General features: G+C 34.1%; 1 protein-coding gene across 4 annotated transcripts in view; it reads left to right on the top strand.

Moving 5' to 3' along the window:
• The window catches only part of LOC128229860 (polypeptide N-acetylgalactosaminyltransferase 5-like), a 96,274-nt gene that overhangs the window by 44,934 nt on the left and 38,826 nt on the right, over positions 1-12,514 (top strand). For 3 of the 4 annotated variants that reach the window (XM_052941741.1, XM_052941750.1, XM_052941766.1), the window contains one exon: positions 8,304-8,911. In XM_052941741.1, the coding sequence (XP_052797701.1) occupies positions 8,503-8,911 (409 nt within the window). In that variant the 5' untranslated portion in view covers positions 8,304-8,502. Of the gene's footprint in view, positions 1-6,512; positions 6,600-8,303; positions 8,912-12,514 lie in introns of those variants that run through there. The other variant, XM_052941757.1, reaches the window with a different exon arrangement.

Here is a 12,514-nt window from a genome sequence, read left to right as displayed (position 1 = left end):
TAATGTTGTCATATTATTCTATATTTGTTTCGCATGCTTGTCAAAAGTTGTAGAACTAAAAATTAAATTGGTAAAAAAAATATATATAATTGGCTTTAGACACAAATTTTGAGAAGTTAAGTGTACAAATCGTCAGAATGTTCTGTAATATTTAGTTAGCATCATCTGCTCATAACATTACTTATCTTGTCATGACAATAAATGGTTCCTGTTTTAGTGAATCTGTCCGAATCTTCTACAATCGTCTAAATATTTTGATGTTGTCGGAAATATGTGTTACATTGTCAGAGCAGTTTTCCATCTCAAGTTTCTCAGTGTCTCTTTTATTAAAATATATCAAAACTTTCAATGTTGTAGAGGAAAACTGCAGGGACAAGCCCAATAGCCTAAATTCAAATACTGCTTAGAGGCGCAATAATAAAATTGTATTAGTTTTTACCATCAACAACCTTCTTTAAAATTCTCCTTGTCACGCATTCTTCACTGTATTAAATTGAAGATTGAATATGGTATTGTTACAATTTGATTGCATTCTTTTTAAGAGAGAGAAGTAATTTTGCCCATATGAGCTTTGAGAATGAGCCAATTTATGGAATTAAAAGCTATCAAATTTTAACTGTCCCTCTCTATTGACATTTGATCTTTAAGTTCAGTTGAGTTATACTGCTGTGCACTTGGCAAATTACTGAGGCCACAAGTGATAAAGAGTTTGTTAGCCTTGCAACTGACTCACAAAAGTACCATCAACCCAAACATTTTTTTAGCCTCTTTGGAGGTCATATATTTTTATGCCCCTCTTCAAAGGAGCAGGAGTAAATTGCCTTGCAGGACATGTTGATCCGTCTGAGTCAGCAAATGTTGTTCGATTTATAACTAGAATGCGCTTTAATTGGCCTCAAACTTGTTAGTGAGGTAGGTCATGACTAGCAGATGACTCCTATTGATTTTTAGGTCAGTAGGTCAATAGCAACAGTTGTGGTAACCTTGTTTTTTTGCTATGATAAGTGGTTATAGGAAGTGAAAAACAAACTCACATAACTTTGGGTTGGGATAGGATAAAGTATTTTAAGCTTGACTATTCAAAGGCTTAAGTACTCACCTCACCATGAGCAATTATGCGTCAGTGTCCAGTTAAAGTTTTAGGGCAAGTTGTCATTTTCTCTTTTAACTGCAATACCCTTCATTCAATTCATTTTATACTTCACACAGTCATTAAGGACCATCACCTCATGAGGTTACATTACTCCATATTATCCTGAATACAAGTTATGGCCCCTGATTGACTTAGGAACTAGGGTTCAAGTAATATTGCACATTGTGTCCTGTTAAAATTTTAGGGCATTTTGGGAATTTCACTAATTACTTCTTCACACAGTTGTTAATGGCCATCACAAAATTAGGTTATATAACTCCATATTATCCTCAATACAGATTTATAATGGCCCTTGATGAACTTAAAAGGTTTGAGTAATGTTTAAGGGCAACTTCAGATCTCAACTACCGTTCATCCAATAGCTTTAAAACTTTACAGAGTAGCCATCACACAATTAGGTTACTGGCCTTAATACAAATATGGCCCTTGATTGACTTTTTTGACTTTTTTGTTTTGCCTTTGTACACAATTTTGTATTTTTAACCAGGTTTTCACAAAGTTGTTTTTGGCACACCAGTGGGAGGACGGCATCAGTCTCGCCTGGTATTGAATAGTTTTAGTAGGGTTTGACATATGGTAACCAAACATAGTATATTGAAATAATTTATGGAGACCTTTCATGGGATTGTGTTTGGGGCCTCTAGGGTCATTAGGTCATTGTTATTAAAAATAGAAAAATGGTTGTAAATATATAATTTAGTTAGGGTTGACATATTGCGACCAAACTTTGAATATAGGATGAGTCTATGGAGACCATTTATGGGATTGTATTTAGGGCCCCAAGAGCAATGGTTAAGGTCAATGACACTGTTACTAAAAATAGAAAAAAGGTTAGTACTGAATTACTTTAGTTAGGGTTGACATATTGTGACCAAACTTGGTATGTAGAAAGAGTTGATGGAGACATTTCATGGGATTGTGTTTGGGGCCCCAAGAGCCAAGGCCACTGTTACTAAAAATTGAAAAACAGTTGGTACTGAATGACTATAGTTAGGGTCAACATATTGCAACCAAGCTTGGTATATAAGGAGAGTTGATGGAACAAAAGTGAAACCTGGTTATTAGAATGACTAAGATCTTGTTCAGACACCAGGTGGGAGGGCGGCATAAAACTCACCTATGGTATGGATTTTTTTTAGTTATTACATATAGTGACCAAACTTGGTATATTAATAGGGTTTATTGAGACCTTTCATGGGATTGTGTTAAGAGCTCCTAGAGTGAATGACATGAAAAGTGATGTGATGGAACACAGTAAGTCTGCCCAGCCCTGCTCAGAGTCTGGGGACTGACACTGTCTGTAATGAATTGTTCTACTTGATAATTGCTGCTGATAATGCTCATCATATCTACAAAACCAGAGTTGAGAATGCACATATTTCAAAGACGTTTTATTAGATATGAGAGCGTAACTTTACCTTTTTTTACTTTCCTATTTTTTAAAGGAAAAAGTTCAAGTTTTGACATTCATGTCATGGTGTTGGCATTGTTGGTGATGGCCAGGCATTAGCATCATCATGCTTTTACAAAAAAGGTTGCATTCATTTGTTGTTGGAGAACTTAATGATGTTCAAGATATTCTTGCTATTAGCAAGGATAATCTATGTGAAGTGGATCTAAGTTTAAATTCATGTTACCAGTGACAGTTATGATTGTATATGTGTGGCTCAGCATGGCTTACTATAGCCATAATAATTCATGAGCTATTAATTTATTGATTGACTTACAAAAGCATCCCCTTGTGTTGTTTTTGTTCATATCTCTTTGTAATAACAAGTAACAGATCGAGCCATGGGCCATTTTCTCTCATAATAATGTTTATACCAGATATTGTTCTTTCTGTACCATTTTCGCAATTAAGACCAAAAGTTTCTATCGCAGATGCTAATTTTGCACACAATTGGGCGTCTTTGAGTGCACAATGAATAAAATCTCAAATACTGCATTTATTTAGAATACATTACCTACACTTGAAATTGCAATTTGGCAAGATTAAGTACTACAAGCTTCATCATTAAGAATTTCAACTTCGGCCAATGAGGTACAGTCAAACCTCGTTATGTCGACTTTTTCGGGACCTAGTGAAAAAAGTTGAGATAACGAAAAGTCAACTCATCCGAATTGCAAAAAATATCACCAATCCCAACACATTTGAGTTGGATGGTACGATGTTTACATCCACAATTGAACGGTCTTGTTAAATATTTTCGTTGTGAAAGCAGCAAACTTATTATTGAAAAAATAAAGTGAAACAAAAGAAGAATGATTTGTGTCAAATTTATTTCTTTTACGTTTATGGATCACACAAAACACATATAAAACCACAGTTGCATACATTTGTACATTGTAAGATTTTATACCGGGTCCTTCTCTGACTTGGTCGACCAGAGCAGTGGAACTAACATTTGACATTTTGAAGTTATTCTTTCTGTTCCCATTCGGGAATGGGCCAGAGTTTTTTATTTTTCGTTTTACGGAAAAATTTTCAAAAATCAGCACCAGGAGGAGGGAATAAAAATAAGAAAAAGATGTTAAAAAATGAGCGTCAAGAAAAAAAGAATAAAAATAAGATGGATTTTCCATATTTTTTTCTTTTTTTTGAATTTTTTTATACAATGCATGTTTTGAAGTTGTGCACACTTGTTTTGTACTCCATACTGCCTGTTGTATAATAGTGTTGCGCCACAGCTGTTAGAGGGCATTATTTTAAAAATTACAACTTCTTCAAATATATTTGAAGTGTCCATACTTTCAGAAAATTAAATACTTTCTAAGTTATGTATTTCTTAACAAGAATAAATGCCAAAATGTTCCAAGTTTGTAGAAAATAAAATGACATCCGCAGCATAAATGTTATTCATTTTAAATCTTTGTAAAATTATTAAACATTTCGCCAAAAATCCAAAGTTATTAAAATAATTATAGAAAACTAAAAATGCGGCTTGTCTCAATGAAAACCTAAACAAGAATGCCATCTCCCAGCAATTTCCATGGATTTGGCCATAAACTGGCTGAAAATTGGCTGGGTCGTTTTCTGGCCGGTGTCTAAACAGAGCGGCCCATATTTGGCCAAGAAATGGCCAGAAAACAGCCAACTTTCAACCTGACATTTGGCCGGTGGCCGAGAACTGGCCAACCCGCTGTAGCAGAAACAGCGGCAGCCATATTGGATATATGGAAAAAAAAAAACCGTTTAGTGAAAAAAATCCAGACTTTCTAACGCAGATTTAACATATAAATATAAACAATTCTCACTCAGGACCTAAATATTTGCAAATAACTGGTAATCGATTAAATGATGCAACAATAGTCTGTATTATGAAGGCAAAACAAGCTGTCATTTTCACATGATGATAATTAAATCAATTCTGTATATATATGTGCATGATTTTAATATGTGCTTCTAAACACTTCTGTAGTGTTTTTAATAGTCACTGAAACTTGCACTGGCAAAACCAAAGACATATGGCTCATTGTTTGTGTCTAAAATGTTGATTAATATCATTTTGGGTATATATAATGAGATAAACAACACATCTGAGGACATTTAATGTCTGATATACAAGAAAGAAACAAGGTATGTAACTCAAACTTACCAGATTTCACGGTCGAGTCCAGTTTTTTTAAGTTTCTTTTATCAACATACAAACAATCCATTTTAAAATAGGTGACATGAAAAGAGGAGTCAATGCCCTTTAAAATGGTATGCAATATGTTGGTATAACTTTATTGTCTTTTAGACAAACAAGCCAAATCCAATGTCACATTCTCGTCTTTTTCTGTAGTCAGAAACTGTACAGCAAATTCCAATTTTCAGTGTGTCCCCGTGTAAACAGGTCTACACACAGAAATATTTAAGTTATTTTATGCTTCGATATAAAGAAAATACAATTCTGTTCCGATATCACAAAAAATGAAAACGCCATGATTTTATGTACAACAGTATCAGTCTTCAAACTAAATCCGCTTCAAAATTTCGTAAAAGGCAGCCATATTCCTTACAAGCGCTCAGATGATGATATTAAGCAAGTTTCAAGTTTTATTTTCATCATGGCATATAATATGCATGTGATATCACAAAACAATGAAACATATTTCAGTTAACTTTGTAAGCAATAATCGCCGGCTTCCGCCATCTTGGAAACAGTGCGCGATAGTTTTTTGTTGTTGTGAAATTAGCGTTAGGTTAAATAACACTAAATTTTATTTTCTATCGGAGATCGAAGAAACGGGCGGCGGAAAAAATAAAAATAAAGTTAGGAATTTGAATGTTTTTCTTTTTTGGGTTTTGCAATATTTAGGTACGGCGCTCCCGTTAAACGAAAAATAAAAAACTCTGGCCTTGATATCTAATCAATAAAATGTTCATGTTTTATACAATACCAAAGAGCTTGAGCAATAAATGTCTCTTTAATTAAATACATAAACAAACAACTTTAATTATTCGCACTTACCAATTACATTTTTGTATCCCCCAATTATGACAGTTTGTTATATTGACACGCACGGTATTTGCGACATGCTGCAAAGTGTCATGAATATTTTCACACCTACGTCTCGGATCTACAGTTCGACACAAAGAACATAGGAAATGTGTGAAATTCGACCACTGGGACTAAAAAACGAGGTTGACATAGCGAAAAAGTCGAGATAAAAAAATTGACACAAACAGATTTATTTTATATAGAATAAGAAGGAATAAATTCGGGACCGGAAAAAAATGTCGACATAACCGGAAAATCGACTAATCCGACGTCGACATAGCGAGGTTCGACTGTAGTAATTTTTAAGACACTTAGATGACCTTCAGTAATATTTAAATGATGAAGAAGGGCTCGATTGCTACGCTCACTCAGTCCATTCTTAATCATCACAATGTTACTTCATGTCATCTAACTATGACATGGGATTAAATTGGATGCCATTGTATTTTGGAAAAGGTTTAAAATGCTAAAAATAATCAATCACATTTTATGCTAGTGCATTCAGAATCCCTCTGAACTCAGTTTACAAGATTAGCTACTTAACCAGTTACTTTGGCACAAGATGAAACACCCAGTGTTGTCTTCGTAACGACAATTAGGGATTACCATTTTACAGAAGTAAATTACATAGAGGATATTATGCCATACAAATGAGCAAATTTGTCAATACTTTTTACTAGTCCTAACCAGAAGCAGTTCTTCCAATATCCTGGTCAGACAGTCATACAGTGAAGAGCTCGTTTCCATTCCTGTTACTATCCCAGGATTGTCGTTATCTCAATGTCGACACATTGTCTTATCTGAGGACCTCAGGGACAGTTTGTGGATTAAAGATTGGACTATACTTTTCAGTGTTACCAAGATATTGAGAAACCATCACTATTATCTAGAGCGAACTGTTATGTGACTTAAATGGAGGAATTTTGATAAATACCTGGTTTGTGCACATGGTTTGTGTTTAGGTCAGTACATGTTTTTACTCCGAACAAAGTAACCTACGCAGTTTAGTATAAGTAGATATATCAGCAGGGTTGTCTTGTTCATCAGATATTAACTGGTGTTGTTTTTGTTTTTTTTAACTAAAATGTGTCTTTTGAAAGGCCTTCTTAAAATTTATTATAGTCATAAAATTTAAAATTCTGAATTAAATGAACCCTAAAAAACTGTCCTCAAAATGTTTCAGTGAGAATTTGGCTAAAGTTGAGAGGATTGTTTTGTCACTATATTGTGACTTATAATGACTAGGGACCAAGCCCTTTTGGAATTCATAATAGCTGGGCACCAACTTAATGTTTTGTTTGTAAGATTAACATATTATTTAGAAACTGCAATTTTTCATTTATTTATTTTTAAAAGCGATCGCCACTACTTTTTTTAAAAAAAATATCAAAATATTTAAAAAAGCAGTGTTGCATTGAATGTGGCAGAAATAATGTTGTCATATTATTCTATATTTGTTTCGCATGCTTGTCAAAAGTTGTAGAACTAAAAATTAAATTGGTAAAAAAAATATATATAATTGGCTTTAGACACAAATTTTGAGAAGTTAAGTGTACAAATCGTCAGAATGTTCTGTAATATTTAGTTAGCATCATCTGCTCATAACATTACTTATCTTGTCAGAATGACATATAAGGTTCCTTGACTATAAGTTGTATCTTGACAGACTAACTAGAAGTAATCGTCAGCTGAATTGAGCCCCATGTGTTTAGCATTTAAATAAGTTTCGGCAATAACTCGTCTTAAATGTGTTTGACATGGAATGACAGAAGTTGAAGGCTGTGTTGTCTCCGATGTTTTTCAAGAAGTTTATTTATTTATTTGCCTTGTCGGAGCTGATATTTCAGGATAAAAATATTGTTTTGTCAGGCTGTTGATAAAAATGCTAACATTATTTTTGTTTGTCACTCTGGGAGCCCTTAGCTAATATTTTCCACAGAATTAGAAAATATGCCAATACTACACAAATTTATTGCCGAGTCTGCTTGTGGTGAACAAGACATAGTTGTCACAATGGCTGTTCCAATTGTTTGTGCATGCATGTGTGAGTGTATCCATCTGGAATGAATTTGTCCGGGCTGTATCTTGACCATGCATAATAGGATTTTCAAAAACTTGTCATGAAGATTCACCATGTTAAGGCCGCATGTTGCACTCAAGACCCAGGTTTGTACCTCAAAGGTCAAGGTTATACTAAGAGATCAAAGGTTTACCCTAAACTTATTAAAGGTAAAGGTTGAGGTCAAAGGTTGAAATAATCCTTCCAGTTTTGTTCAACTACATGTTCTGTATTCCAATTGAATGGAAGAGCATTACACTGTGTCAAAGGCTCTTTCAACAAGCTTGACCTGTTGCCATTAACTTAAAGGACTTAAAAAGACATTTTTCAAATTGTTGAAACTTTTTTTCTGGCACCTAAAAAGGTTAATATGTAAACTATAGATATTACATTTTGTGGCCTCCTTGTGAGCTGACTTTCATCAGGCTAATGTCCCTTCAACATTAAAATTTAAAATTTATTCTTCTGATGATAATTCCATTCAACAAACATGATAATTTCTGTCATCAAGTCCATTTATTTCTGTAGTGTTTCTAATTCAATTCTTCTACATGTTACAATTAACCTGACACTATTTTTGTTAAGACAACGCAATTTCTATTTTCAGGCAAGATGTCCGTTTGAGAAAGAATGGCTTATCAGGCAGCACTGGAGTGATCTTTATAGTCTGTGATAGTGTCTTTGTAATGAGGTACAACTCTGTAAACTCTCTGTGAAGAAAGCAAATTACCTCCCTTGGATAAAGGAAAAATAATTTTATAAAAGAGGATTGTAAAAAAACTGCTGGTCGGGATTTTTCAAGAAAAATGGCAAGTTTCTTTAGAAGAAAGCGTAGCCTTATATGTAAATTAGTAATAGGATTACCGGCATTGTGGCTGGTTATAGTGATATTTTTAAGTTTTCAAAATACGGATAATGATCCTCCGTTTCGCGAAAACCAGCATCACGAGCATAATATCGCGAAAAAAGACGTGCAGAATTCCGGCGGTGGCGGAGTTTTTGAAGGATTCCAAAATCCAATCAATAAATTTAATCGGATGGTTGAACCATTTAATCCTTTTGTAACTCATAAAGATAAACCAAAGAATGAAATACAAAACATGGATCAAGAAGGTTTACATCCGCCTGCAGATATTGGAAATCCTGACGATTTAATCGTACATCAGGCGTATGATGCTTCCGAAAAATACAGAGATGTGGCACCCAACGCACCAGGTTAGTATCTTAAGACATTTTTATGATCTTAACCAAGTCTGGGAACAATCAGAAGTAATCATAATGTTTGAGGTCATTTTTAAAGGGAATCAGCTGACGTTTATATACTTCTTCGGTGTGTTGCTTAAAGATGCACTCTTACTCCCAAATAAGATTTACCACAATTAATACAAGTGTTTTAATATACCAAAAAGAATGAATAAATGTTGAAAACAATGGTTCTTATGAAGGATACTTGATGTTTAATTTGAAAGAAATTTGCATAAAACACGGTATTTCTACATTATGGGACAATAGTAAATTGCAGTAAATCCTTTAGCATTCACCAATCAATTAATATGTTTGCGCTTTCAGTTATTATATCCACAGTTACATTATTGTTATCAGTAATTAATATTTTCCATAAATGATTTATTTAGTAAGTAGTAAAAGGTTTATCAGTCAAACTTTGTGATTGTTTTACCGTATTATATCATGCATAGGACGCTAGCATAGATTGGACATAGGCAAAAAAATAGTTGGAAAAACGGGTAAAAACCCCTAATATATAACATAGAACGCAGCGGAAAAATGTCAAAATCGGAGCCGAAAAATTGAGGTCGGTAAAGTATTTATAACATATTTTGAAGTAAAAAAACAAACAAAAAATTGTATATAAGGCATATTTCGATAACTGTCTTGTGTATTTTGATAATTATCGTCGTATTTCGGTATTTAGCGTACACTACAATGATATAAGTCTTGACATTTTGAGAACATTCACGCATATAATAAGACTTATACAAATGCCGTAATAGTCCAGATAGCCATCTGACTGACAGTCAACCGTTGCAACCGTTGCAATAGTCCCGACATGCCTTTTGAATGACAGTCAACCGTTGCAACCGTTGCAATCGCAGCAAAAGTGTGTATTGTCAAAACTGATGATTGCTTTGATAAGGCTTGTCGCTGCGCAGATTAAAGCATGTCGGCATAATTAATGCGTGTCGGTAATTAGCCTTGCCAGCTGAAGGCACGTTGGGTATGGTGCGAATAAACAACCATGTGGTATTACCATCGCAATAGTGTGTTCTATTGATGTTTTTCTAATGACAGACAGCGGGTGTTTTTCACACCTTCACACATTTGAAAGATTTGATAGTGACAATAATGCTACTTTGCGTTATGCACATTCCTTTATTAGTTTTTTAAAACAGTAACATACAACAAAATGTTTTGTAAAATATCGAAACATTAAAATCATGAATAAAGATTAATTGATATTTACCTCCTTTCCCGATTTTCCGTTGCCGCTATAACTCAATCCAGTTAAAGTGCTGACTCACATCGAGTTTTTGTGAGTAGCGTCCCTTTTGTAAAAAAGTAAACACTCATGTTTGTTTTCAATTTATTTCTCAATTAATCATGTTAAAGTAAACATTCAATATATTTCTGCGTGTGTTAACTTGCATGATTTTACCTATGTCAGTTGTTCTCTTCGGTGACGCAGTACAGATACTTACTATTACCGCGTTCTTCCCCAGTCTGATATTTTCGACCTGAAATGGACTTGGAAAAAAAACAGATAAAATTCTAATAGCATAGAAAGGACGCAGGCAATTTTTAAGACGAGAATTGGGGGTAAAAAAGTGCGTCCTATGCATGATATAATACGGTACATGAGTATGTATTGATTTTGAATAAGAGTGTCACTTTAAGCTATACAATTTGGTGTACTGAAATGAATTTCTATGCATCAGTCTGTTAACGGGAGATCTTTTCCTTCAGCTCAGTCCTACATCATTGCTTTAAAGGGGCACGTATGATAAAATAGCGAAAAAAAAAATAAAAATTGTTGAAAACTGACATAAACTTGGCATCGATGTGTACAATGCATTGAAACTTACTAACTGAAGTACCACAAAGTTTACAATTTATTTAAGTTTAGCAGTTATTTCGTATTTTTCCATTATAAAAGATAACTGGGTATGTCTACCAGGTAGAATTCATTCCTTATGCGTGATTGGCTAGTCGGTGTTATCACGAGATATTACTGAGGTAAGTGTATAGCTTAAATATGTCACGCAATAAAAGTAAGCCGTCGTGGCTCAGTGGATACGACGCTGGACTGCAATTTTGGCGACATGGATTCAAACTCGGTTTCCGACACAATTTTTTTTTTACATTTTGGTACTTCTTTTTACAATTATGATATCAAAGCGTAACACATTCTATTAGATAGTTGTCCCAAGATTCGTAACAAAAAAAACCTTTTTTTGGTGCCAATCTGGTGTACATGTAGTCCCTTAACATAATACTTCCACACTGATAACACCATTTTGAATCAGGTTATTGCAAAGAAAATATTCTTCTAAATTGAACTGTTAAAAACCATAATTAACCCTTAAGCTGCTGATGGCGATTTTAAAGGCTTTGCAAACAGCTTGGAACCAGACCAGACGCCGAGTAACTCGGCGCCTGGTCAGGTTCCAAGCTGTTTGCCACTCAGTCAATATATTCCCAAAGTTTTAAGTAAATTGAAAGAAATTTAGAATAAACCAGACAACATTTTTGAGCAGACGACAATTTACCCAGCATGCAAAGGGTTAGGAACTTTCTTGAGGTTGAGCTTAACCTTTCCTGCTTTTTTCTATTAGATAACTTATATATTGTATGTTTACCCAAAAGGGCTTTTTAAAATCAGTTCATTTCTAAGGTAATTGACAAGTCTTATATGTGTGTCTTGATTTGTGCTCTGCCTGTACAACTCTCCCATTGAAGGTTTTGATACTGTGTGGCATTATAGACCGCAATAATACAGAGAATGTTGTCACATAATGCTACTATACAACATTTTCATTTGTTAATCAAAGCAAACTTGATTGTGCAACAGGAATAATTGCAGCACATTTTATCAATATTTCTTTGTAGTTCAAAATTGTCATTGATTGAGATGGTTGATATTAATTTGAGGTTGGAAGTAAAACAAACATGCTTGTGTACATATGACAGTTTGGACACAAATCCCAGCTCATATTAGGTCTTTCTACTTGTATTGGTTATTAATTTTCAAATGTTTGCAATTTTCATAAGTATAATAAAATAATATTTTCAGGGACGTACCTAGGCATACGCCACAGTTTGCCTGGGCGAACAAATCATTTCTGGTGCCTCCAAAATGGCAAGTGCTAAAATCTGGAAATCAGGAATTACAATTGAATGCTAAAGATATCGAGTAAATATGTTTGTCATAAATTTTACTGAATGTTTGTGTTCAGAATCTACAGAATGTAAGGGATGGGTACCCCCCCCCCCCCCCTCCAAAATCGTATAACATATTAAGAACAAACTAATGAAAGACCTTCACATTTTGATACCTCAATAATGTAGCAGTTGTACAGGTTAAAACACTTTAGGTATATATGCGCCTGATTTCTATCAAATATTTGTCATCGTAACATTTAAAATAATAGGCGACTTATTTCCCGACAATTTCTTATCAAGACACTTCAAGAACTTAAGCCAAAAGTAGCGCTAAAACGCAAACAGCATCCATAACTTGAAAAACCAATTTCTATCATAAAATCTGCTGAAACTTTGAGAGAAGTTAATGTAAATTGCATG

Source organism: Mya arenaria, chromosome 1 (genome assembly GCF_026914265.1).
Source record: "Mya arenaria isolate MELC-2E11 chromosome 1, ASM2691426v1".
NCBI lineage: Eukaryota > Metazoa > Mollusca > Bivalvia > Myida > Myidae > Mya > Mya arenaria.
Note: the sequence above shows the minus strand (reverse complement) of the source record. Positions and strands in the feature narration are given on the sequence as shown.